The 27,937-nt window shown below is 46.2% G+C and overlaps 1 protein-coding gene across 4 annotated transcripts in view; it reads left to right on the forward strand.

The window, feature by feature from the left end:
- The window catches only part of LOC139275195 (beta-1,3-glucosyltransferase-like), a 467,305-nt gene that overhangs the window by 212,148 nt on the left and 227,220 nt on the right, over nucleotides 1-27,937 (forward strand). For 2 of the 4 annotated variants that reach the window (XM_070892319.1, XM_070892320.1), the window contains exons 6-8: nucleotides 22,448-22,556; nucleotides 23,053-23,189; nucleotides 24,493-24,556. In XM_070892319.1, coding sequence (XP_070748420.1) covers nucleotides 22,448-22,556; nucleotides 23,053-23,189; nucleotides 24,493-24,556 — 310 coding nt within the window. Of the gene's footprint in view, nucleotides 1-7,075; nucleotides 7,290-22,447; nucleotides 22,557-23,052; nucleotides 23,190-24,492; nucleotides 24,557-27,937 lie in introns of those variants that run through there. The other 2 variants (XM_070892321.1, XM_070892322.1) reach the window with 2 other exon arrangements.

Below are 27,937 nucleotides of genomic sequence, written 5' to 3' on the forward strand. Positions count from 1 at the left end.
CAGGCACCAGACTGGTGCAAATAATAAAGGTTGACCTACCTGAAAACCATTCCCTTTAATTAGCACTCCCCAAGAGGCCAGCCAAGTTGACAACGCCTCCTCTTTCTACCGTTGTTGACGCCCGGCGATACAGCAGGGGGCGGGAGGCAATTTCACATCCGGGGTGGTAACGGGGCGCTGCGCACTCTATGACGGCACGATCTGCGAGGCACTAGAGGCCCAGGCAGTATGTGTTAGCACCAGCGCTAAACCGGCACTGAAGTCTGTGAGCGTCGCTGAATTCGCCACGCCCAGTCGCTAACCCCTTAGCACCCCCAGGCAATAACAGGAGGTGCTAAGCAGCTGAATTTCTCCCCCTATAGGTTTGAATGGTTATTCACAGTGTATGATGTATTTGACCAGTACCTGATCATTAGCAAGAAGGCGGCAAAATAGTGACACCGCTGTCATCAAATGACATCCTCACTGTATGGAAACCAAGGGCTGGATTTTCCTCTATGATCCTGCCTGAAATTGAGTGGAATTGCGATGGAAACAGCGGGAAAATGGGGTGGGGAGACTGTCACTAGGACTGCTGCTTGCTTACTGTCACTGCCCATTGCATGTACATGCCAGTGGGGCAGTTGGGTGGTAAATAGGGTAAGGTTGCCCTCCTAGTTCCCTCCCTTCTCCCCCAGTTACCATTCTTCCTGGAACCACCTGGTGGAAGCTGGCAGTAGGCTTGGGATAGTGGCACCAAAATCTTCAAGCTCTTATGAAATTAGCGGGCCGAGCAGAGGCTTAGGCTAGAATTTTTACCGTGGAGTTAGGTTACATGGCTGCTGGCCGGGAGCTCGGAAGATATGAACAGCGCATTCTCCACTGCGTCTTTCAGTTAATGGCTTCTATTAAATTAGTCATACGCATTTGCCAGCCCTGTTCAGTGTGCGGGTCTGATGACGTTATCGATGAATCATTTCCAGCGGGGAGATTTAAAGCAGCCTGGCCACTTCGCATGTGAAGGTTCATGTAGGAGTGTGGAGGGAGCATTGTAAAGCAGTGGGTTCTTGCTGAGTTATAAAAATGACTTCACAAAGACAGAGGGCTGGACCCCACCTTTTGGATGGCTCACTACATATTCTTGTGGTCAGAGCATGCATGGAGGTCCTCCTCTCTGCTGATGGGTGGAAGAGACCTCCCCAAGAAACCAAAAGGGCATGGCTTAAAATTGCTGAGGTCAGCAGCAGGGATGTCGTCAGGAGGACCTGGGTACAGTGCAGGAAGAGATTCAATAATCTGATGAGATCAAGAAAGGTGAGTGCAAAGTCACACTCACCTTCATCCTAATGTGCCTGTCATCACATCACCATCACTCTGTGTCCCAACCTACTCCTGGACATGATTACTCACACCCAGATACCTTGTACCTCACCCATCCCTCTCTCTTTGTATATACTTACATCTCCATCTGACTAACCATCCTTCACACTTTCCCTCATCCTATTGTAATCATACCAAATAACACCACAGACTGAGGCCATTTGGAATTGGTACCATACTCCCTCATAGTTACCCTCTACAGATGTAACCCACACATTTTTTGCACTCATTCCATCACTCTCACTCAAACTGTTCTTTCCTTCCTTGCAGGAGAGGAGAGCCCACAACAACAGGGAGAGGGAGAGAACTGGAGGTAGCCCTCCAGCCTTCAGTACTTTAACTGTAGCACAGGAAGTGGCCCTGGAAGTGTTGAGCATTGCAGACCTGCTGGAGGTGGGGGGCATAGAGAGAGTGACCTCTCAGCAACCTGTTCACAGAATTACATCTCATACAGCCACATGGCATACAGCAGTCACTCATATGGTGACTGATGTCAGCAGCCAGTGAATGTTGATCATGTGCATAATGGTATCATTACCCATTCTTAATATAACATTTCTAAATCATCTCCTTGCTCTCCCACAGGTCCATCAATGCCCCCCCCTCCCCCCACTGTCCAGCCGGGGGAGGAAGACAACGACTCAGAGGAAGCTCCAGCCTCTGAGGGTACACCGTCAACAGACCCAAGCGCTCCCAACACCAGCGCAGATTCGCACACCTCGATGGTCCTAGCGAGATAGAGTAGCTTTGTCATCTGGTGTCTCACACTTCACAAGTGAGCAAGAGCAGATGGTGCTGACAGTAGTGGAGACTCCTCGCCAGAGGGCGTAGGTTACTCCAAGCTCTGTTCAGCAGCATGCAGACACTGAGCCTCGTGGGCCATCGAGAAAGGGGGTAATCCTGGAGGGGCAGCAAGAAATGCAGAAGTCTCTGGTAGGTTTTGCAAATATGCAAACTGTGAGGTTTGCAAATATGCAGAGAATGGAGGAGCCCATCTCCAACATGAGCAGCACCATGTCGCAGGCAATGCTAATGCACCACTCACATGAGCACATGCTAGCTCCAGAGAACAGATGACAGAGGCTCATAGACCTCTCTAGAAGGAATCTAAACGCTGATTTGGGTCCTATTGGTCCTTTCCAGCTCCTTGCTAGCAGGCAAGTGCGGGTGGCCCATGAGAGGGATGATGGTGAGAGGGGCCATGGAAGTGGGAGCTCCTCAAATGCTCCCACTTCTCCCCTACAAAAACACTAAAGCAAAATACTGCAAATGCTGGAAATCTGAAATAAATACAGCGAATTCTGGAACTACTCAGGTGGTCAGGCAGCATCTGTGTAGAGAGAAGTTAACGTTTCAGGTCGATGACCTTTTGTCAGAACTGGAAGAAGTTAGAAAGTGCAGGGTCAGAGAAAGGGGGAATGGAGGAAAGAACAAAAGGGAAGGTCGGTGATCGAGTGGAAGACAGGTGTGATTAAATGACAAAAGGCATGATTGTACAAAGCAAAAGGAGATGACCCCCTGACCCCACGACCGAACATCAAGCCGTTGTTTCTAAGACTCACTGACCTCACCCCCTCTGGAGATCTTCCCTCAACGGCCGCCAACCCCGCACAGCCTGCTTTTACCTCCTTTCCAAGATCCACAAACAAGACACTCCTGGTAGACCCATTGTTTCAGCCTGTACCTGTCCCATGGAACTGATTTATCACCATCTCAACTGTTGTTTTTTTCTCCCCTTGCCCAGTCTCTTCCCACTACATCCGCAACTTTTCTGACACCCTCTGCCACTTTAACAGATTTCCGGGCCCCAACCTTCTCCTTTTCACTATGGACATACACTCCCTGTACACCACCATCCCCCAGCAGGACAGCCTTAGGGCCCTCCACTTCGTCCTTGAACAGAGGCCCAACCAGTCCCCATCCACAACCATCCTTTCTCTGCCTGGCTGAACTTATTCTCACATTGAACACCTTCTCCTTGACTCCATTCATTTTCTCCAATTAAAGGTGTTGCTATGGGGATCCGCATGGGTCCTAGCTATGCTGCATTTTCATGGGATATATGGAACATTCTTTGTTCCAGTCCTACTCCGGTCCCTCCCTCACCCCTTTTTCCAGTACATTGATGACTGTATCGGTGCCGTTTCCTGCTCGCGCCCTGAACTAGAAAATTTCATTCACTTTGCTTCCAATTTCCACCCTTCCCTCACCTTCACATGGTCCATCTCTGACTCTTCCCTTCCTCAACTTCTCTGTCTCCATTTCTGGTGATCGGCTATCAACAAACATCCACTGTAAGACTTCCACAGCTACCTGGACTACACTTCCTCCCACCTCGCTTCCTGTAAGAACTCTTTTCCATTCTCCCAGTTTCTCCGTCTCCATCTCATCTGTTCTAATCTTCCATACTGGTACTTCCGCGAGGTCTCCCTTTTTCTTCAACCGAGGATTCCCTTCTACTGTGGTTGACATGACCTTCGACCCTGTCCATTCCATTTCCCACACTTCCCTCCCAGAACCACGATAGGGTCCCCCTTGTCCTCACCTTCCATCTCACCAGCCTCCATATTCAATGGATCATCCTCCGCCATTTCCGCTACCTCCAGTGTGATCCCACCACAAAACACATCTTCCCCTCCCCTGCTCTTTCAGCATTCCGAAGGGACCGTTCCCTCCATGACACCCTGGTCCATTTCTCAATCACATCTCCTCACCTTCCCACGGCACCTTCCTCTGCAAGTGCAGGACATGGAACACCTCCTCCCCTCCCACTGTCCTGGGCCCCAAACACTCCTGAATCAGTGATTTACTTGTACTTAGAATTTAGTATACTGTATTCGTTGCTCACGATACGGTCGTCTCTACTTTGGGGAGACCAAAAGCTGATTGGGTGACCCATTTGCGGAGCACCTCTGTTCAGTCCGTAAGCGTGACACGGAACTTCCAGTCACCTGTCACTTTAATTCTCCGCACCACTCCCACTCTGACCTCTCTGTCCTCGGCCTCTTACACTGTTCCAATGAAGCTCAAGGTAAGCTCGAAGAACAGCACCTCATCTTTTGATTAGGCACTTTACAGCCTTCCAGACTGAACATTGAGTTCAACAATTTCCTGAAGGACAGGATAAATCTTCATTTGGAAAGACATGGATTAATCAAGGACAGCCAGCATGGATTTGTTAAGGGAAGGTCGTGTCTGACTAACTTGATTGAATTTTTCGAGGAGATAACTAGGAGGGTTGATGAGGGCAGTGCATATAATGTAGTGTATATGGATTTTAGCAAAGCTTTTGATAAGGTCCCACATGGCAGACTGGTCACGAAAGTAAAAGCCCATGTGATCCAGGGCAAAGTTGCAATTTGGATCCAAAATTGTCTGAGGCTGAAAGCAAAGGGTAATGTTGATGGTTGCTTTTGTGACTGGAAGGCTGTATCCAATGAGGTTACATGGGGCTCAGTGCTGGGTCCCTTGCTTTTTGTGGTATATATCAATGACTTGAACTTGAATTTTGGAGGTATGATTAAGAAGTTTCCAGATGACACTAAAATAGGTTGTGTGGTTGATAATGAAGAAGAAAACCGTGGATTGCAGGAAGATATCAATGTACTGGTCAGTTGGGCGGAACAGTGGCAAATGGAATTCAATCTGGATAAGTTTGAAGTAATGCCTTGTTAGCCCTCCCCAATACAAGGGAATACACATTAAATGGTATGACACTGAAAAGTGTAGAGGAACACAGGGACCTTGGACTCCACTGATCCCTAAAGGTAGCAGGCCAAGTAGATAAGGTGGTTAAGAAGGCATATGGATTACATGCCTTTATTAGTCGAGGCATAGAATACGAGAGCAAGGAGGTTATGCTTGGCCTTTTGGCTAAGATCATGCGTAATTGACCTGACAGGGGAGTAACCACCATAATCCCAAGGTGGTTCTCCCTGGATCAGGAAGGTATATGCTTGCTTTTTTGGAAATAGGAGGTGGGTGGGGTGGCTTGACCCATCCACCTCCACGGAGGTGTGTGGGGGGCCTGACCCATCCACCTCCATGGCACGAACCTGGTATTGCAGTACTTCCAGGAACGGTGCAGTGGCTCTAGGCCTTTTGGCTAAGAGCATTGGCGCAGAGTGATCCTTGAATGGGCCCAAGGTGACCTCTGGTGTTTGTGATTTGACAAAGAATTGGAACGATTAGCTACGAATTTCAAAAAAAAAAGGAGGTTATGCTTGAACTGTATAAAACATTGGTTAGGCCGCAGCTGGAGTACTGTGCGCAGTACTGGTCACCACATTACAGGAAAGATGTGGAAAGGGTGCAGAGGAGATTTACAAGAATGTTGCCTGGACTGGAGAATTTTGGCTATGAGGAAAGATTGGAGATGCTGGGTCTGTTTTATTTGGAACAGAGGAGGCTGAGGGGAGACCTGATTGAGGTGTATAAAATTATGAGGGGCCTCAATAGAGTGGATAGGAAAGACCTGTTTCTCTTGGCAGGGGATATAGATTTAAAGTAGTTGGGGAGAGGTTTAGAGGAGATATGAGGGGAAGTGTCTTCACCAGAGGGTGGTGGGGGTCTGGAACTCATTGCCTGAAAGGGTGGTAGAGGCAGAAACCCTCGCCACATTTTAAAAACTACTTGGATGTGCACTTAAAGTGCCGTAACCTACAGGGCTACGGACCAAGAGCCGGAAAGTGGGATGATGCTGGATAGCTTTTGGTCGACCGGTGCGGACATGATGGGCCAAAATGGCCTACTTCTGTGCTGTAAATTTCTATGGGCTAGACTTTCCATTATTATGCAGATCACCCAAAAATGGGCGTTATTTCCAGCGTGGGTGTTTATTATGGGTTTTGAGATCGCCGGATTGTCACCCATTTTCAACCCCCGAGTTTCCACTTTATAAAATGGGCGTTAGCGGGAGCGATGTGAAATGGGCATTCGCGGTATTTTTTTTTTTAACGTCATAAAATGTCGGTGTCCATAGCAACGGTCTTTTCCTGTGTTTCAGGAGGTCAGGGGTCATCAATACATGCGCAGAAGAGAGAGAGAGGAAGAGAAACGTGTGTGGGTTTATTGTCTGGTTCTTTGCGGTTTGTTTGGCTGTTGTGGGAGTGTGGAATGGTTTTTGTGAGGAGTAATCATAAAAAATAGCAGTATTTAGTTTATTGAGACAGAAATATCGGAAGAAAAAAATAATAACAGGGAAGGCATGGAGGAGGCGAGAGAGCAAGATGTGGCGGGGGAGGAGGCTAGTGAGGGCAGTGAGGTTGGAGAGGAATTGGAGTTGGGAGGACGAAAAGGAGCGAGGCGATCCTCCGACGAGGCAAATGCTTCCCTCCTGCAGGAGGTGGAGTCACGTTGGGGTCAATTGACCCAGGGTGGGCATGGGAAGCCCACCCTGAAGGTTCACCAGAAAATTTGGGCCGAGATCGCTGAGGTGGTCTCGTCAGTGACGCATGAGATGTGTGAGGGCAACCAGTGCCGCAAGCGTTGGAACGACCTTGTCGGCTCCGGCAGAGTAAGTATTACATTTATTTACATTTACTTATATATTTATGTAATTGGAATTGTAAGAGTAATGAGTAAATAAATTCAGATCTGATGTATTGCAGTTAGACCGGGAATGTTTTACTCAAATCCTCCGTTTACGGTGTACGTGTTTAGGTTAATAATGATAATAATAATGGTTATGTGTTGTATCACTATCTGTGACAGTACCTAGCAATGATCTTATGCAATGATCTTATGCCATGTCGTGCTGTTGTTACCTTTTGCAGAAGAAGCTTTCGAAGAATAGGGCCGAGCAGTGGCGCATGGGTGGCGGCCCACCAGTCATGTGTGAGCTAAATGACATTGAGGAGCGGGCGCTGGAGGAGTGTGGATCCACCCTCAGTCGGCCACGCGTGTAGCAGCAGAACCAAATGTTATGCCATGTGAGTAAAGTATACACCATTGCGTGATGTAAAGTCAATAGATGCCACAGCCACTCATATCCGATCAATATATGATAGATGATTGATGAAAGTGTTATGTAATTAATGATGGGCTCATGAAAATCATTGTAAGTCAAGAACGTGTGTCCCGAAGGCTGTGTTGCCTACCCAGTGCCAGGGTAAAGGACATCTCCTCTGGGCTGGAGAAGAACTTGGAGTGGGAGGGGAAGGATCCAGTTGTCGTGGTTCACGTAGGTACCAATGACATAGGTAGGACTAAGAAAGAGGTTCTGCTGAGAGAATTTGAACTGCTAGGGACTAAATTGAAAAGCAGAACCACAAAGGAAATATTCTCTGCATTATTACCTGAGCCACGAGCAAATTGGCATAGGGTCAATAGAATCGGGGAGATGAATGCGTGGCTCAGAGCTTGGTGTGGGAGAAGTGAGTTTCGATTTGTGGGGCACTGGCACCAATACTCGGGAAAGAGAGAGCTGTTCCGTGGGGACGGACTACACTTGAACTATGCTGGGACCAGAGTTCTAACGAACCGAATAACTAGGGAGGTAGACAAGACTTTAAACTAAATCGGGGGGATGGGGTGGAGGATGGTCGCAGTAGAGAGCAATCTAGAGAAAATAAAAGGAAGTAATGTAGCAAAAATGATTATGGTAAGGATAACCAGATTATGTCAGGAAGGGACAGAGCATACAAACAAAAGAGTGCACTAACAAATAGTATCCAGGTAAGAAAAAATAGCGATAAGACAAATAGGGCTATAGTACAAAATAATGTTAAGATGTCTAATAATGTTAAAAAGACAAATTTAAAAGCATTGTATCTGAATGCACAAAGCATCTGTAATAAGGTAGACGAATTAACAGCACAAATAGATGTAAACGGACATGACATAGTTGCAATTATGGAGACATGGTTGCAGGGTGACCAGGGTTGGGAACTGAATATCCAAGGATATTCGATATTTAGGAAGGACAGGCAAAAAGGAAGAGGGGGTGGAGTGGCATTGTTAGCAAAGGATGAAATCAGAGCAATAGTGAGAAAGGATATTGGCTCAGAAAATCAAGATGTAGAATCAGTCTGGGTGGAGCTAAGGAGCACCAAGGTGCAGAAAACATTGGTGTGAGTTGTCTATAGGCCTCCAAACAGTAGTGTAGGGGATGGCATCAAACAGGTAATTAGAGATACATGTAGCAAGGGTACTACAGTAATTGTAGGTGACTTTAATCTACATATAGACTGGCCAAACCAAATTAATAATAATACCGTGGAAGATGAATTCCTGGAGTGTGTACGAAATGGTTGTTTAGACCAGTATGTTGAGGAGCCTACTAAGGAACAGGCTATCCTAGATTAGGTATTGTGTAGTGAGAAGGGGTTAATTAACAGTCTTGTTGTGCGGGGTCCTTTCGGGAAGAGTGACCATAACATGATTGAATTCTTTATTAAGATGGAAAGTGAAGTAGTCCAATCCGAAACTAGGATCCTAAATCTAAACAAAGGAAACTACGAAGGTATGAGAAATGAATTGGCTATGATTGATTGGGAAGATTCATTAAAAGGCATGAAGGTGGATAGGCAATGGCTAATATTTAAGGAACAAATGCATGAATTGCAACAGTTATACATTCCTTTCTGGTGTAAAAACACAAAAGGAAAAGTGGCTAGCAAAAGAAATTAAGGATAGTATTAGATCCAAAGAGGAGTTATACAAAGTTGCCAGAAAACGTGGCAAGCCTGAGGATTGGGAGCAGTTTAGAATTTAGCAAAAAAGGACCAAGAGATTGATTAAGAGGGGAAAAAATAGAGTCTGAGAGTAAACTTGCAAGGAACATAAAAAGTGACTGCAAAAGTTTCTGCAAGTACATAAAAAGAAAAAGATTAATGAAGACAAATGTACGTCCTTCACAGACAGAAACGGGAGAATTTGTAATGAGGAACAAGGAAATGGTAGAACAATTAAATAAATAGAAACATAGAAAATAGGAGCAGAAATAGGCCATTCGGCCCTTCGAGTCTGCACCGCCATTCAATATGATCATGGCTGATCCTCTATCTCAACACCAAGGGCCCTCCGAGCTGGGCGCCCATTTTTCGCGCCTAAAACGGCGCCGGAAAAAAAACGAGCGATTCTGAAGCGCTTTGCAGCTCCTTGTCTGCCTGGCGCGGCGCCCAGGGGGGCGGAGCCTACACTCGCGCCGATTTTGTAAGTGGGAGGGGGCGGGTACTATTTAAATTAGTTTTTTTCCTGTCGGCAACGCTGCACGTGCGCGTTGGAGCGTTCGCGCATGCTCAGTGTGAAAAAAACATTGGCACTCGGCCATTTTTGTAGTTTTTTGTAGCTGTTTAGTTTTTGAACATTTTTGAATAAAAGTACATTGCCATCAGCACAGAGGCTTCTTGCAGCAGTGAGAAGGCTGCAGGAAGCCTCAGCCGTTTCCCGATGACCTCCCCCTTTTGCCGTCGGGAAATCGCTCCTCAATTTCTGAGGCTTCCTGCAGCCTTCTCTCTTTCCCGCCAGCCGTCTGGAACGGCTCCATTCCCCCCCCCCCCCGCCGCCGCGTTCGGTCAGCTCCCCCCCCCCCCCCCCCCCCCGCATTCGTCGGCTCCCTTCCCTTCCCCCCCCCCCCCCCCCCCCCAGCGTTCGGTCGGCTCCCTCCTCCTCCCCGCCCGCGTTCGGTCGGCTCCCTTGTTTTGTGAGGCTTGCTGCATCATTCTTCCTGGCTGAAGCACTTTCACACAGGTAGGAAGATGGTTTGTTTAATCTTTTCTTTGCTTATAAATGCTTATTTAGGTTGGATTTATTTGTATAAGTATAAATAAGGATTGGTTGTTGGATTTAATGAGTTCCCTCCCCCCCCCCACCTCGTTCTGGACGCCTGATTTGTAACCTGCTCCTGATTTTTTAATGTGTAGAACAGGTTTTTTCAGTTCTACAAAAATCTTCACTTGCTCCATTCTACTTTAGTTTGGAGTACATTTTCACTGTGGAAACTTTCAAATCAGGCGTCAGTGGCCAGACACATCTCCTTTTGAAGAAAAATTTCTGTTCCAAAGTAGAACTGTTCTACCTGACTAGAACTGCAGAAAAAAAAATGTGGAGAATTGCGAATTCTAAGATAGTCTGTTCTCCACCAGTTGCTCCTAAAAATCAGGTGCAAATCATGTGGAAACTTGGGCCTGCTTTTTCCCCATACCCCTTGAGGTCTTTTGTTTCTAGAAATCTATTTATCTCCCTCTTAAATATATTCAGTGACTTGGCCTTCACAGCCTTCTGTGGTAGAGAATTCCACAGGTTCACCACCCTCTGAGTGAAAAAATGTCTCCTCATCTCGGTCCTAAATTTCCTACCCTGTATCGTGAGACTGTGACCCCTTGTTCTAGACTTCCCAGCCAGGGGAAACATCCTCCCCACATCCAGTCTATTCAACCCAATCAGAATTTTATACGTTTCAATGAGATCCCCTCTCATTCTTCTAAACTCTAGTGAATACAGGCCTAGTCGACCCAATCTCTCCTCGTACGACAGTCCTGCCATCCCAGGAATCAGTCTGGTGAACCTTCGCTGCACTCCCTCTATGGCACGTATATCCTTTCTTAGGTAAGGAGACCAAAACTGCATACAATACTCCAGGTGCGGTTTCACCAAGGCTCTGTATAACTGTAGTAAGACATCCTTGCTCCTGTACTCAAATCCTCTTGCAATGAAGGCCAACATACCATTTGCCTTCCTAACTGCTTGTTGCACCTGCATGCTTACTTTCAATGACTGGTGTACAAGGACACCCAGGTCCCTCCTGTACATTGACACTTCCCAAGCCATCATCATTTAAATAATACTTTGTTCTTATGTTTTTCCTACCAAAGTGGATAACTTCACATTTGTCGTACGAGGAGAGATTGGGTTGACTAGGCCTGTATTCACGAGAGTTTAGAAGAATGAGAGGGAATCTTATTGAAACGTGTAAAATTCTGACTGGGTTGGATAGACTGGATGCGGGGAGCTTGTTTCCCCTGGCTGGGTAGCCTAGAACAAGGGGTCACAGTCTCAGGATACGGGGTAAGAAATTGGACCGAGATGAGGAGAATTTTTTTCACTCAGGATGGTGAACCTGTGGAATTCTCTACCACAGAAGGCTGTGGAGGCCAAGTCACTGAATATATTTAAGAGGGTGATAGACAGATTTCTCGAAATAAAAGGCATCAAGAGGGTTATGGGGAAAAAGTGGGAATATGGTGTTGAGATAGAGGATAGGTCCAAGTCAGCATGGATTTGTGAAAGGGAAATCATGCTTGACAAATCTTCTGGAATTTTTTGAGGATGTTTCCAGTAGAGTGGACAAGGGAGAACCAGTTGATGTGGTGTATCTGGACTTTCAGAAGGCTTTCGACAAGGTCCCACACAAGAGATTAAAGCACATGGGATTGCGGGTAGTGTGCTGATGTGGATTGAGAACTGGTTGTCAGACAGGAAGCAAAGAGTAGGAGTAAATGGGTACTTTTCAGAATGGCAGGCAGTGACTAGTGGGGTACCGCAAGGTTCTGTGCTGGGGCCCCAGCTGTTTACATTGTACATTATTGATTTAGATGAGGGGATTAAATGTAGTATCTCCAAATTTGCGGATGACACTAAGTTGGGTGGCAGTGTGAGCTGCGAGGAGGATGCTATGAGGCTGCAGAGTGACTTGGATAGGTTAGGCGAGTGGGCAAATGCATGGCAGATGAAGTATAATGTGGATAAATGTGAGGTTATCCACTTTGGTGGTAAAAACAGAGAGACAGACTATTATCTGAATGGTGACAGATTAGTAAAAGGGAAGGTGCAACGAGACCTGAGTGTCATGGTACATCAGTCATTGAAGGTTGGAATGCAGGTACAGCAGGCGGTTAAGAAAGCAAATGGCATGTTGGCCTTCATAGCGAGGGGATTTGAGTACAGGGGCAGGGAGGTGTTGCTACAGTTGTACAGGGCCTTGGTGAGGCCACACCTGGAGTATTGTGTACAGTTTTGGTCTCCTAACTTGAGGAAGGACATTCTTGCTATTGAGGGAGTGCAGCGAAGGTTCACCAGACTGATTCCCGGGATGGCGGGATTGACATATCAAGAAAGACTGGATCAACTGGGCTTGTATTCACTGGAGTTCAGAAGAATGAGAGGGGATCTCATAGAAATGTTTAAAGTTCTGACGGGTTTAGACAGGTTAGATGCAGGAAGAATATTCCCAATGTTGGGAGAAGTCCAGAACCAGGGGTCACAGTCTAAGGATAAGGGGTAAGCCATTTAGGACCGAGATGAGGAGAAACTTCTTCACCCAGAGAGTGGTGAACCTGTGGAATTCTTTACCACAGAAAGTTGTTGAGGCCAATTCACTAAATATATTCAAAAAGTTAGATGTAGTCCTTACTACTAGGGGGATCAAGGGGTATGGTGAGAAAGCAGGAATGGGTTACTGAAGTTGCATGTTCAGCCATGAACTCATTGAATGGTGGTGCAGGCTCGAAGGGCCGAATGGCCTACTCCTGCACCTATTTTCTATGTTTCTATGTAATGCAGAATTTGGTTATGTTCATTAAATGTGATGTGTGATTATTTTGAAAGCGGTAGAGCTGTTCTCGTGAATATGCTATGTGTAGCATTTGAATCACCCTGTGACCCTAGCGCCCCCTTCTCCTCTAATTACCTCATTTATGTTTTGTAGCTCAGCCAAGAGCGTAGTCACTGGCAACATCACCGAGGCATGGTGCGGAGCCGGTGGTGGCGGCGCCGGTGGATCGTCCTTCTGGTGGTGAGGAGTCCCGAATCTCACCCGTTGAGCTGCATGGTGCCCTCTCCACTGACGACAGTGAGGAATTGGAGGAGCCTGCAGCAACAAGCTCTATGTCAAGTACACCAGTGACATTTAGTGCTCCTGCAGCCATGTCCTCCTCCACCGTGGAGATAGCGGGCTCAAGCACTTTGCCGCAGTGCACCCCAAGTGTCTCCATGCCGACACCGACCCCACGGAGGTTGGTTCGACGCAGCAGGACTGCTCCGCGATCCGCAGATCTCAGCGGGGACATGGTTCATTTGTCCAGGAGGAGTGTTGACATAAGTCAACAGATCCTCCAGACAATGCGGGGGCATATCACAACAGCTGGCCACAATATCCGCGACCATGACGGAGAACATGCCACGGATGGCGGTGGTCCTGGCGGTGATAGCCAGGAACACTGGTGCCAGAGGGCTAACAGTGTTCCCGGAATGCGGCACTGCACCCCAAGGTGCCACACCCCCATTGCCAACGACACATGCAAGCCAGTAGGAAGCTCTTGCTTCTGGCTCAGAGGATGTTCCCTCCTCGGGGACCGTCCTCTCCAGCATCCGGCCCAACCAGTGGATCTGCCGTCAACCCCCCAATGAAGTAGTGCCTGAGGTGCACTGCGGCAAGGTGGCTTGCAGTCAGGAGGGGAAGGGGAAGGGGTTGGGGGGAAAGGAAAGTTAGGTGCATGGCTGCAGCAGTTGTGATTGTGACAGTATTGATGTTGCTTTTCTTGCTAGTGAATAAATGTTGGGAGATTCGGAGGGAAGGAGGTAGCTTGTTTTTTTGCACGTGTTATCTGTGTTTGTAGTCTTATTGGAAATGTTGAAAATGTAATATCTATAAATGTTATACATTTGTTGTGGGGTGGGGTGTTTTGTATAGTAATCAGTGTGAATTAATACATATATTATCATTAAATTTCTTTTATTTAACATAACATTGTTGCGCATTTTCTCAGATAAGACCGCTTGACCCTCTAGGTGCGTGGGATGTAAGTTCTCATCCTCCTCCTCCTCCTCAGTCTGCCACCTCTTTGATTGGGCACATAAAGCTCTTGAATATACCTTCTGCCATCTCTAGTCTGCAGCATGTGCATAGTCATCAACACAGGCTGAGAAATTACAGGCCCCATTACAATAACTATCAGTATTATACCTATTGTTCACAAACAATAAATTTACCTACTAAAACAAATAAAATAAATTCAATTCGTCCACAGTATGATAAGATGTTTGTTCAGATGTTCAAATCACCTTAAAATAACTCCAGAGTACATCAAAACTCCCCAGAAATTGAAGCTGCCTTTTATATGAAAAGTCCTCCGATTTACAAAATGGTGCCCATACCGCTGGGTTAAGGTCAGGTGAGAGCAACTTTTTCTCAGCATTTGTTTCGGCGAGCGATATTTTTGGCGATATGTCGGCGAGATGCCGAAAGTAATGCTTGCCGATGTTATGGGCGTTAGTTTCTATTTTTCTGACGTTTACTGCAAAACAAAATAGGCAGGCGGTATTATTAATTCTCAGCGTTAACTATAGACCGAAAGTAACGCTGGGCGATAAATGGGTGTAAGTTTCCATTTTTTGGCTAAATGGGCGCTATCTGGGCGTTCTACCTCATCTCAGCATTAAAATGGACGTTAAGTGGGCGATGCAAAACTTATGGAAAGTCTAGCCCTATGATTCTATGATAACTTCTGCCCCTATTTTTTCAGATAGCAGCTATTGATGATTCTGCCTTTCCCATTTAGTATAATATAGTATAGTATTAGGCAGTCCCTCGTGTCGCGGATGACCTGTTTTCACACCAAAAAAAGATGAGCTCACATCTTGGAGGGTGGAAGATGCCCGTGCGTGAATTCGCCGTTGCACACCAGCCACCACACGGGCTTGATAGAGCAAGGCTTTGGTCCAGTGGCAAGGGTTAACCAAGACGACTGGAGACCAAGCTCTGTTGCACCACCCCTGAGCCCTGACCCCACTGTTGTTATATGCTGCGCGCTCCTGGGCCACAACCCTTTCTCTCCTCTACTCCGACACCGCGGCTCCTGAGCCACGATTCCCATTTACACCTTTTTATGGGCTCAATTTTCCTCCTTGTCGATTTTTGGCGCCCATGAGGACTAACGACCAATTATTTTTGTGCCTGATTGCGCCGGGAAAAAAAAGTCGCAACTTTCGCCAAAGTTAAAATTTCATTTTGGCGCTGCGGTACCCCAAAGTTAAATCTAGGGGTGGAGCTTCAAGTCTGCGGCAAAAGCTGAGGTTACCCGGGTAACGAGAGACACACTGAGGGAGGTTACCAGGGTAACGAGAGACACACTGAGCTCTGAAGCTCCCCCTGCGAGTTGAAGTTCCACGATCAGAGCTTGCAGCAGCAGGGGGGAGGGCCATTCGGCCCGGGGTTGCAGGGGGATCGGGGGGGGGGGGGGGGGTAGGGGAGGGCCATTCGGCCCGGGGTTGCAGGGAGATCGGGGGGGGGGGGTGGGGGAGGGCCATTCGGCCCGGGGTTGCAGGGGGATCGGGGGGGGGGGGGTAGGGGAGGGCCATTCGGCCCGGGGTTGCAGGGGGATCGGGGGGGGGTAGGGGAGGGCCATTCGGCCCGGGGTTGCAGGGAGATCGGGGGAGGGGGGGTGGGGGGGGGGCCATTCGGCCCGGGGTTGCAGGGAGATCGGGGGGGGGGGGGGGGGGTGGGGAAATTCGGCCTGGGGTTGCAGGGGGACCAGAAGAGGGCGGGGGATGGGGGAGGGGGGCGCCATTCGGCCTGGAATTGTAGTGGGACCGGGAGCGGGGAGCCAACACCAAAACAAGTCATCTTTAATGTAAAGAGATGACAAAGGAGCGTATTTTAACATGGTCATTATAAACTATCTTTATGAGCAAGACTAACTAAACTGCAAAGAAGCAGCTCCGATACAAACCTCAGCGGCGATTTTCTTAACTTAACATAGGGTTTTTCTGAACGGTACTTAAGGCCACTCTGCGCCATCCTTAAAAAAAATCTGTGTTGGGGAAAATCGCTTAAATCGCCAAAAACGGCGCAGAATCCAGACCGGTGCCAAAAAAATCTTGCGTATAAAAAATCTGGCGCCAACAGTCGCCGCCAGCATCCAAACTTTGAGGAAAGTTGCCAATTCACGATTACTCCAAAAAAATCAGCGGACGCCAAAAAAATGACGCCCAGTGGTGGCGAAAATAGAGCCCTTCGACTCATCTATTGTATCTTTACCTGTCCCATTACCATCTCATTTTGCTTTGTATTATCGTATCTTTTGTCATTTAATCACTCCTGCCTTCCACCCGATCACAGACCTTCCCTTTTTGTTGTTTCCTCCCATCCTCCCTTTCTCTGCCCCTGCACATTCTTAAAATATGTTACATCTCTAACTTTTTCCAGTTCTGACAAAAGTTCATCGACCTGAATCATTAACCCTGTTTCTCTCTCCAGAAATGCTGCCTTACCTGCTGAGTATTTCCAGCATTCTCTGTTTTTATTCTCCCTCAATCAGAGCCCCTGATGCTTCCTGGGATTGTGATGGCCGAGTGTCCCCTTCACAGTCGCAGGAAGAGCAGTTTTCGGCAGGGCCTTCACAGGCTCCAAAACCCAGAGGAGCAGGGAAGTGAGCAGCCTGCCTCTACCTATGCTGAAGCCTCAGGGGTTGCACCTCATAAAAGAAAAAGCCACAATCCTATTTTCACAATTGTCTGCACATGGGTATATAAAGAAGTGATATTGGGGCTGAAATTACGGTCGGAGGCTTCCCGCGGGCAATTGCCTCCGACCTGAAACATTTCTACGAAATTACCTGGTGGTCCGGGAGGAGCCTGCGATTCCATTGGGGGGAGGCCTTCTCTTCCCGCGCTGCGATGTGCGCTCCCGTCCTCCAGGTTCCCACGCAGAAGATGCTCACGTGTGACTGCTCCATATCTACGAGTTCTCATTGTTATTAATGGGGGAAAAAAACAAACACACTAAACACATATAATAAAAAAATAAAAAACAGACCTCACATAATTAAAATTAATTGAAATTAAAGTTAATAAATGCCTTTTTTTAAAAAAAAACAATTATTTTTCCGATTTTTTTTTTAAAGTTTTGTAATTCGGGTTAGCAATAAACTTCCCTTAGTGGCCAGAGTTTTTAACAATAAAATGTGTTTAATTTAATTTTATTATATTTGTGTGTGTTTTTAAACACTTGCGCCTGTAAAAGTAAGCTCTGCGCCTGCTTTTTCAGGCTCAAGGATTTTGAGGACATTTGCTGGGCAAGTTACGGGTAAATACCGCAATCTTGTCCAAGCATATGTCCTCGCTCCCGAGATGCGGATCATTGGAAAAGCCGGTTTTCAGCACATGCGCATTGTGAGCTGAAAACCAGCTTTTCCGATGTCTTCCCGGGTCTGTAGAAACTTCGTACAGGCCCGGGGAGGCTGGGATTTCCAGGCCATTGATATAACACATATAAAATAATCTATTTTTATCACTTTCCGGTCATGCCCATTTTCGTCTACTACCTTCGAAGTGCCTTTCTGCGTCGGAGTGAATGGTGAGACGTTACATAACCTCCAGCAATGGGGATCAGTGTGAAAAGAATGGCTTGGTCATTGTATGGATGCTTTATAGTGTTGGTGTAGGGGACGGGGGAGGGTGCGGTTGGCACAGGGTGTATTGCAGGAAGTTAATTAAATCTGGCCATGATGAGGCCGGCCCTAGCCTTCCGGGCAGCAATGTGCTCCGCTGTTGGTGCCATCTGGACCTCAGGTTCCTCCTCTTCTTCCAGATGTTGCTCCTTCTGCTCCTCCAAACATCATCATCATAGGCAGTCCCTCAAAATCGAGGAAGACTTGCTTCCACTTCAAAAGTGAGTTCTCAGGTGACTGAACAGTCCAATTCTGGAATTACAGTCTTTGTAATAGGTGGGACAGACAGTCATTGGAGGAAAGGGTGGGTGGGGAGTCTGGTTTGCCGCACGCTCCTTCCGCTGCCTGCGCTTGTTTTCTGCATGCTCTCGGCGACGAGACTTGAGGTGCTCAGTGCCCTCCCGGATGCTCTTCCTCCACTTTGGACCGTTTTTGGCCAGGGACTCCCAGGTGTTGGTGGGAATGTTGCATTTTATCAAGGAGGCTTTGTGGGTGTCCTTGAAACATTTCCTCTGCCCACCTGGGGCTCGCTTGTCGTGTATGAGTTCCGAGTAGAGGGCTTGCTTTGGGAGTCTTGTGTCCGGTATGTGAACAATGTGGCCCTCCCAACGGAGCTGGTTGAGTGTGGTCAGTGCTTCGATGTTGGCTTGATCGAAAACACTGACGTTGGTGCGTCTGTCCTCCCAGGGGATTTGCAGGATCTTGCAGAGGCATCGTTGGTATTTCTCCAGTGGTGTCTACTGTAAATGGTCCATGTCTCTGAGCCATACAGGTGGGCGGGTATCACTACTGTCCTGGGCGGGTATCCTACTGTCCATAAGCTTGGTGCCAGATTTGAGGTGCTGATCTTAGAACATTCTTCCTCAGGTGGCCGAAGGCTGCGCTGGCACACTGGAGGCGGTGTTGGACCTTGTCGTCGATGTCTGCCCTTGCTGATAATAGGCTCCCAGGGTATAGGAAGTGGTTCACGTTGTCCAGGGCCGTGCCGTGGATCTTGATGACTGGGGGGCAATGCTGTGTGGCGGGGTCAGGTTGGTGGAGGACCTTTGTCTTACAGATGTTTAGTGTAAGACCTATGCTTTCGTACATCTCGGTAAAGATGTTGACGATGACTTGGAGGTCTGAATGTGCGTGGAAGCAAGCGTCATCCTCCAAACAGGCTCTGGTATGTGCGCTTTGCTCATCATGCAGCTCTAATCCTCGTTGTTGCGCTGTGTTGTGCAGTGCCCAGCATGCGACGAGGATTCTGGAGACCCTGGCTGATGTGTACGGAAGGGCTCCTCCAGATCTGTCAATGCATCTGAAGTACATCTTGAGCGTGCCTATTGTTTTCTGTATGTGGACATGCGGCTTTCATTATAACACTCCTTGGCCTCATTGCTTGGCATCCTCAAGGGTGTCATGAGCCTCGTTTTTAGTGGATAGCCCTTGTCTCCAAGCAGCCAGCCGGTAAGTGTGTTTGGAAGGACTAACAGAGGGTGGACTAGCACAACATGAAAGAATCATGAGAGCTGCCAGGGAATTTGGCGCACACATGCATGATAATCTTCCGATGATTGCAAACCAGCTGCACATTGAGGGAGTGGAAACCCTTGCGGTTCACAAACACTTCTAGGTGATGTGGGGTTACCTTGATGGCCACATGTGCAATCGATGATGCTCTGCACCCGTGGGAAGCTAGCCAGAGCAGCAAAGACGAGCGCCCGCTCTGTAACACTGGCATAATCAGTGGCAAAGTTCACATAATTGGCTGTCTTATTAAACATGGCATCGGTGACCTGTCTAATGCATCTTTGGGCGGCCGACCGCAAGATACTGCAAAATGTCTGCTGCAGATCTGGAAGGAGCTTGAGGCGAAGAAGGAGCCTGAGCCTGAGGTGGTGAATTCGACAGCCACTGATAAGGCATGTCCACCAGGACTTCTGGGCTGAAGGTCTTGCTCCAATAAGCTGCAAATGTCTGCGATGACTGACTTGGTGCGATAGCCTGAGCCTCCTTTGGCACTGCTGCTCAGTCATGTTGAGGAAGCTATCCCCTGCCTGTATACCCTGTGTTGGGAATATCGTCACCAGCGCGGTACAACCCTGTGCTGATGCTCCCTCTCCTGTGAAGCATCAGGTTGTTGAGGAGAAAATGGTGGTGACTCATCTTAGTCTGATTTTAAGAAACAAAGTGAGGCAGTATAAGCAGCACCCATGCAGATGTATTAGATGGCAAGTCAAGTCAGGATAGAAACATAGAAAATAGGTGCAGGAGTAGGCCATTCGGCCCTTCGAGCCTGCACAGCCATTCAATAAGATCAAAGCTGATCATTCCCTCAGTAACCCTTTCCTGCTTTCTCTCCATACCCCTTGATCCCCTTAGCTGTAAGGGCCATATCTAACTCCCTCTTAAATCAGAGGATTAATCTGTTAATGTTGTGATAGTTACTAGCAATGTGGTGAGAGTAACTTCCATGGTTGCAGAAATACTTGCAAACTAGAGATACCTAAATCAGTGCACAAAATGGCGTCAGCAAGAGCCTTTCTCTTAGGCAAGTAAGCAGGTGTCATGTGTAGGAATATTTATTTGGATTTCTCAGCTCTCCATTAATGACCACTGAGCTTCCGCCTCACGTTGACAGACTAGGTTCCCAAGCTGCGTGATTACTGTGGTCATCCAGTAAAAATCAAAAGCACCGGTTAAAATCCTTGTTAAGGGTCTCACAGCAAGCACTTAATTACTTCTATTAGGTCGCTCGCCTCTGCCATTTGGGTCTGTGGCATGCTAGGAAACGCGCATGAGTTAAATGCGCAAGGCGCAGGGAAAATGGCAGGTTCCGAGCACGCTCGCAATTTCGGCAATCTTTACTGCCAACCCACCTCCACGCCTGACAGCAGGAAACATCTGCCCTTAGTCTTTCTCTATTTTGTCCTGAACACTTACCTTTGTAAGCCTCAGCTTCCGTAATGCTGTAATACTGCCTCATGCTCCTGGTTGGCAGTAGCATGCTTCCTCTTGGCGGCAGGAATCCTGCCAAGAGCTCACCCTAGATGACTAATGACCCCTAAAGCGGGGAAATGCGTGGGAGTGGAGTTAGAGGAATTGACAGCAGTGCTGCTCTTCTGCCATTCCATCCCAAAGAAGAGAATCCAGCCCTAATACTGATTGCAATATCTCCTGTTCTAATTCACTTTTTACCAGGACCTCAGCTCTGTGGAGCTCTTTTATCCTTCGCTTAATAATCTACAGCCATCTCTTAATCACTACTACTTAATAGATCCTGCTTTTTTTTTAACCTTGGCATTGTCCTGCATAATGGGCAATGAACCTTGACATAGGTCTCTTTATTTAAAAATAATGCCCAGTTAGCTGCAATGAACATTACCAGCAGGATGAAACTTGGCCCAGATTTTGCAGTAAGAATAACGGTCAGGGTATCAGCGCTCACCGTTATTAAGGAGCAAATCAGACAGCAACTTAGTGTCCGCACATGCGCAGTTAAATGCAGGAATCAGGAAGTTGCTGTCCGATTTGCCCTGCTCCTCTATAAGCTTCGCTATATTGGTACCTTGTCGCGAGACTTGGCATTCACATACATGCAATGACGTGAAGTTGCAGTACTTACCCACCAGATACCCACTAAACACGCCAGAAAAAGTTTGAGCTTGTCCATTCAAGTGTAAGCGAACTTTTAATGATGTGGTAAACCTTAATTACAGCCAAACAACCTCTCCTTTCAAAATGTTCTCTCTGTCTCTTTTAGCTCTCAATCCCATCTTTCTTTCCATCTCTTTATTTTGCTTTCTGTACATGATTTGGCACTGAATTAAATATTCTAACATACACTTCCTAGTTCAAACTCTTCTTCAGTCTGATTGGTTGAGGAGACACGCTATTATTTGCCCTGTTCGCACAGGTCCCAGATCCCCTGTAGAGTGCACCGTGTTATTTTGGCTCTAATTATTGCAAATCGCAGTGTAAAAGCCCATAGAACATTTGTAAGTGCAATGAACGGCAAGCGCTGTTCGTTCACTACTGACTGCAAAATCTGGGTTATTCTGTCTTCTGGGGAGCAATGCCAGCTGGTTTCCTAAGAACATAAGAACTAGGTGTAGGCCATACGGCCCTCAGGCCTACTCCGCCATTCAATAAGAACATGGCTGATCTTTGACCTCACATCCACTTTCCCGCCCTATCCCCTTATCCCTTGATTCCCCTAGAGTCTAAAAATCTATCTCTGCCTTAAACCTACTCAACCTTTCAGCATCCACAGCCCTCCAAAGATTCACAACCCTCTGAGTGAAAAAATTTCTCCTCATCTCAGTCTTAAATGGTTGACCTCTTATCCTGAGACTATGTCCCCTATTTCTAAACTCTCCAGCCCGGGGCAACAACCTCTCAGCATCTACCCTGTCAATCCCCCTCAGAATCTTGTATGTTTAGTGAGATCACCTCTCATTCTTCTGAACTCCAGACAGTATTCGCCAAATCTACTCAATCTCTCCTCATAGGACAACCCTCTCATCCCAGTAATCAATCTAGTTCATGGAAATAATTGAAAAAGTGCATCAAAGATTGGATGAAATGATTTGCTGGGCAGGATTCAGCTGGCCCAAAAAGCATTGGAACCGAATGAGAGATGATTTTAGTGAAGTTTGTAATTTAGTTTTAGTAGTAATATATTATTCTGATGTTATGCTGCTTTTATTTTTCATTAGCCTTTCAACTACTTATGGCAAGAAATCCTGGATTTTCTTTTGTGAAGAACAAACAAGGATACAAATACCAAAGCTGTTGGAGGTCCTTAGTAGATATGACAAAACAGAGGTATTCCGATGACTGAGAAACACGCGGGAAGTTTAGTGATTACTATTGCCCTTTGTCCGATGTGTTTTTTAATTTAACAATTTGTACCTGATATGAGAAACTGGTGTAAATAATTAATCCACATTTATCATACATTTCACTTGCCTACTTTGTTTGATTTGGGAAGATCACATACATTATTTCTGTATATTTAATCTCACCAAAGTGCACTTTTTATAACCATAATTTCAGACAAAATGCAAAGTTCATCTGATAGTTTAGACTTGACTGTTTTATTAACCTTTTCACCTCCTGTCTGATAGAATAAATATGCAAATATAGTAGCAGTTGTTTCTAATTAACCTCTGTATAAATACATATTTATAAAATAGTGCATTATTGACCAATAATATTTTTTCAGACAAGTGCTTTATTCAGGCCATCACTTTCATATCTAAGATACTGAAGCGAGATACTCCTTTATTTTAAACTATATATAATAATTTATTTGTTACAGGAATGGTTCTTAGGAAAGGCTCTGTATGATGAACAATCTACAATTATTCACCATTATGCTTTTGCTGAAGATCCAGTGGTTTTTAAATATCCGGACTTTGCTGCTGGCTGGGCCATGAGCATTCCACTTGTCCACAGGTAGGTGACTGATTATACAGAATTTGTTTTCAATTTGCAGTAGATCTTCACCATTCCTAAATCTGCAATATCAGAATGCGCTGGGGATGTAATTACAGCAACATTACGGTTAAACTGACTTGGTTTTTACTTCTCTACTCCACCTTGCTGAATATGTTGTGATGCAGTCTGTCAATCATCATCCAAAATTTTCTGGCCATCATGTTAATTTAAAAATCCTTCAGTATGATTAATCCAAGATTATAATGTCTTTCCTCACCACTGGTGTAGTTTCTTTCAAAAGTGGGATGTTTCTGCTAAAATTCAAGATGGCTGCTCCCAACATTTTGGATTTCAACAGCACTCCGATCATTCAGAAGCACTATGGGTTGGCAGTAATTTCAGTGGTTTTATATTGTATGGATTTATTATGGCATTCAGGCCACACCCATGAAAGTTTAGATAGTTTATGATGGGTTTGACATCATTGTGGTAACCTGATAACCCTGACAGCTCAATATATTGTTTTGTATGGTGACCTTGTAAATCTCATTTAACTATGTTCACCAAAGCCGCCATGTCATGTTAATAACATGAGGATTATTTTTAATTCTGTCAGTTCTTAAAATAAATTATATGACTTGCTGTGCATTGTTGTACCATTGACCAGGTGTTGGGTGCATTTTGGTGCTAAGCAAATCAAAGAATAGTATTCTAAATTGGGTCCCTAAATACATGACTCACGCGATGCAGGAGCACAATGGGGCCAGTTTATATATTATATTTTAGGGCACCTAACGCAAAGTTTTGCAGCTCATGAATGTCTATCAAGAGTTTGTGTAGGAGTCTGCACACCTAGTTTCACTGTCCACATCATTTTCCATCCTTTGATTTTAATGGGCAGAAAATCATGCGAGCTGCGAAGCAGGGCTGCTGACCTCTGCTCTTGATTCCCTCCCTATGGTGGAAGAACCATAAAAATACTGATTTTTCTTTTCATGGCTATGAATTCTGTTGTACATCAAAAGGAGAAAATACTGCTTCCAATTTAATTTAATGTTTCATCAGAAACAAAAAGTTATCAATTATATTTTGAGTTTGTGCTTGAAGGGTTTTGTGTGCAATTAACTTTGGCAGAGGCATCTTCAGCTGATCCTTTGCTATTATCTCTTTGAAGCTATAACAGTAATACTACTGACTGCAAGAAAATTATTTAACCTAGCACATTTGTCAGGGATGATATAATACACTGAACGTTTGCTATGTCTCAATGATTTATTAGTTTTGTCTGAAATTAACATTTCCTCACCTGTTACACTAACAGACTTGCAAAACAATTGAAGATTGAAAAACCTTTTGCAGATTTTACGATAGACTTGAAACATGAGGTATGTGATAATCAAGATTGTGTTTAGCAAATTGCTACAAGTTATTGATATTCTTTACACCTCTTCCACGTGTTATAGTATTTAATGTTTTCATTATTTTCAACATTCCTCATATCCACAGGTTATCTGGGTAGATTTTTTAAAGACACTATTTGTTGAAAAATGTGCTAAGTGCTGCTTGGTACAATGTAGATTAAAAAAATTCCAACATCATATGTTTAACACAAAATGTGAATATAGGACCTGGGTTTGAATGCAGTCAGGTCGATGGGATAAAAATCCACTTCTCTGCCAACTGGCAAGATCCAATGCAAAATAAACACCTTAAATTTCAACCCAACACTATTGAATCTCAGTCTCTCTGTTAAAGCTGTTATTGTGAGATACAGTGAGTCTTAATCTTTCTGCTAGAGATATGTGCCTCAATTCTGGTCTGTTGGCTATGAATCTATGTGATGTACAGTAAGCGTTAATCACTCGGTTACATGTATGGGGTAGTTATGGAAAACAACAAAGATAGACCAGGAATAAAAGTTCTCAATTGGGGAAAAGCCAATTTTGCTAAGCTGAGAGGTGATTTAGCCATAGTAGACTGGAAGTGGCTACCTGAAGGTAAATCAATGTCAGAGCAGTAGGAGGCATTCATGGAGGAGATCTGGAGGGTGCAGAGCAAGTATGTCGCTTAAAAAAGGTTGGGACTAACAAATCTAGAGCCCCCTGGATGTCAATGGACATACAGGGTAGGATAAAGAAAAAAAGGGAGGGATATGACATACCGAGGGCCCAATACTGCAGAACCTCTAGAGGAGTATAGAAAGTGCAGGGGTACAATTAAAAAGGAAATTAAGAAAGCAAAGAGAGAGCACAAAAAAATGTTGGCAAGAAAAACCCAAAGATGTTTTATAAATACATTAAGAGCAAGAGGATAACTAAAGAAAGAGAAGGGCCTATTAGCGACCATAAAGGTAATTATAGAATCATAGAAACTTACAGCATGGAAGGATACCATTTCGGCCTATCGTGTCCCCGCCAACAAAGGGCTAGCCAGCCTAATCCCACTTTCCAGCTCTTAGGGCTTAATTTTCCCCAAGTCCTTTTTCTGGCGTATTGCCAGAGTTATGCCCATTTTTCTAGGCCAGAAATGCACCAGAAATAATTTGCTAAAGTTTCCCTGATGTATAATTTGAATTTGGCGCCGCGCAGCGTGTCCAGGCGACTCGGGGAGGTGGAGCCTGCTGTCTGCGCTGAAAAACGGAGCGCGGGGAAAAAAAGTTACGTTTTTGACGTCGTTGCAATGGACGCGCATACGCAGTACAGCTCTGAATTGGCAATCGGCCATTTTTAAAGAGCCAGTTGTGTGTGTGAGAACGTTGAGTGATGTGTGGGAGCATTGGAAAAATCACAGCTGCAGCAATACAAGATGCACCGCGGTGCAAGGACCAAGAATTTCTTACAGGAAGAAGTGGAGGCACTAGTTACTGTGATTGAGAACCGATGGCAGGAGCTGGACACCAGGAGAGGTCACATAAAAGTTCCACCCAAAGAAATGAAGAAACGCTGGTACCAAGTTGCAGAAGATTATTGTGCAATGGTGACCACCACGAGATCTGGAGACCAGCGTAAAAAGAAATGGCACGACCTTGGTCAAGTAGTTAGTGTAAGTAATGTTTTCATTTATTCAATGGAATTGCAATTGTAAATGTGACCATCTGTATATGTCCCACCCAGCAGAAAGACACCCTCTTTAAGAAGTTAGGTTTTCATCTTTGTAGAGGAAGGTGGCACATAATAAAAGGAAAGAACTCGAACAGGAAGAGGCCCAGCAAATCTGCACCCACTGACACCCTTGTAAGAAAGGGTTGCTGCTTTTTGATGGGTCCTGCCTGGAGAAAAGCAATCAGTACTGCACAAGCTTGGGTACACACTCGAGGGAGAGGGTAAGTCCTACAAATTCATCGGATCATTCACATCAGCCTGCTGCCTGGCCTGCAATGTGTGAGCCTACTCATGCCACCCACCCTAACCCCCTCCTCTGCTGCTAATCATTTAACTGTTCTGTTATATTTGGCAAAACTTGAGGCCAACCCTGACGATGCAGAAGAAGATTCAGACGCGGACGAGCCTGAAGAGGAGAACATCTTCCAATCCAATCCTCTAGACCACGAACATGGGGGTGAGGGGGAAGGGATGGAGCTGGATGAGGCTCCCACTGTTGTACTGACGGAGGAGGTGCCGCTCTTGGAGGTCACAGCCTCTTCCGTGACTAGTGGTTTGAGTGCTCGTGGGACATTCCATGGTTTCACCTTCCGAGGTTGCGGGTCCCAGTGGTGGGATGCAGCGAGGCACACCCAGGGCCCCACCTGCCGAGGTTGCGGGTCCCAGAGGTGGGGTGCAGCAAGGCACACCCGTGGGGAGGAGGGGAAGGAGAGGTCGATCGCGCTCTCCTGAGGTGCAAGTTCTTAACAGATGTGGTTCAGATGATGTCATTGAGTGCGGAGAGCATTGACCTTACCCGATCATTCCTGGGCGCCATCAGAGGGGTGAGTGATGAGGTAGCGGGGCTGTCTGGAGAAGTAACAGAATGACACGAGAAATGGGAACGATATCCGGGACCATCAGTGAGGGAATAGTGGCCATGAGGGAGGGAATGTCAGATGTAGTGCAAACCATGTCACTGACCATGAGGGAGGGAATGTTGCAGGTAGTTGAGACACTGTCAGGGCACCTAAGGGACGGCATGTTGGAATTAGCTGCTGCAATAAAGGAACACGCCCAGACCCCGCGCCCATTGCTAGAATCAACTGTCACTCCCACTCCAATCCCCACACCAGCCTCTGAAAAACCCAAAGCCGGGTTCTCCAAATTGCTGCCTGACGTCGGAGCCCTCCCCCCGCCCCCCCCCCCCCCCCCCCCCCACCCCCAATCCTCATGAGGTGCGCAGTACCCGAGATGTTAGAAACAATAAGCTTGGTACCAAGCCCAGAAACACTGCGCCACCGCCTGTGGGCAGGGGTGGTGTGTCCAAGACCAAGCGCAGCGGGCAGTCTTAGAGTAGGGTGGAGGAGAGATGGGTGGGTGCAGCCTTTCTTTGCTGTTGTTGCTGTTATTATTATTGTTCCTGTTGTAACTGTTCCCAAGTTAAAACATTTTTGTAAGTTATGTAAATTTACAAATTTTTAAATGATCTTAAAGAGTGATCTTAAAGTAAAGTTTGATTTTATTAAAGTTAAATTAAGTACAAAAGAACTGTAAAACTTTTGAATAAAATATATTTTACATTAAAACTGAATCATGTTCCATTAACACAACACAACATTACGGAACAGCTCCAAACAGTAAACGTGGTCCATGTGGAATGGTTGTCACTGAGCCCTCCGGCAT

This window comes from Pristiophorus japonicus, chromosome 10 (assembly GCF_044704955.1).
Source record: "Pristiophorus japonicus isolate sPriJap1 chromosome 10, sPriJap1.hap1, whole genome shotgun sequence".
NCBI classification, from domain to species: domain Eukaryota; kingdom Metazoa; phylum Chordata; class Chondrichthyes; family Pristiophoridae; genus Pristiophorus; species Pristiophorus japonicus.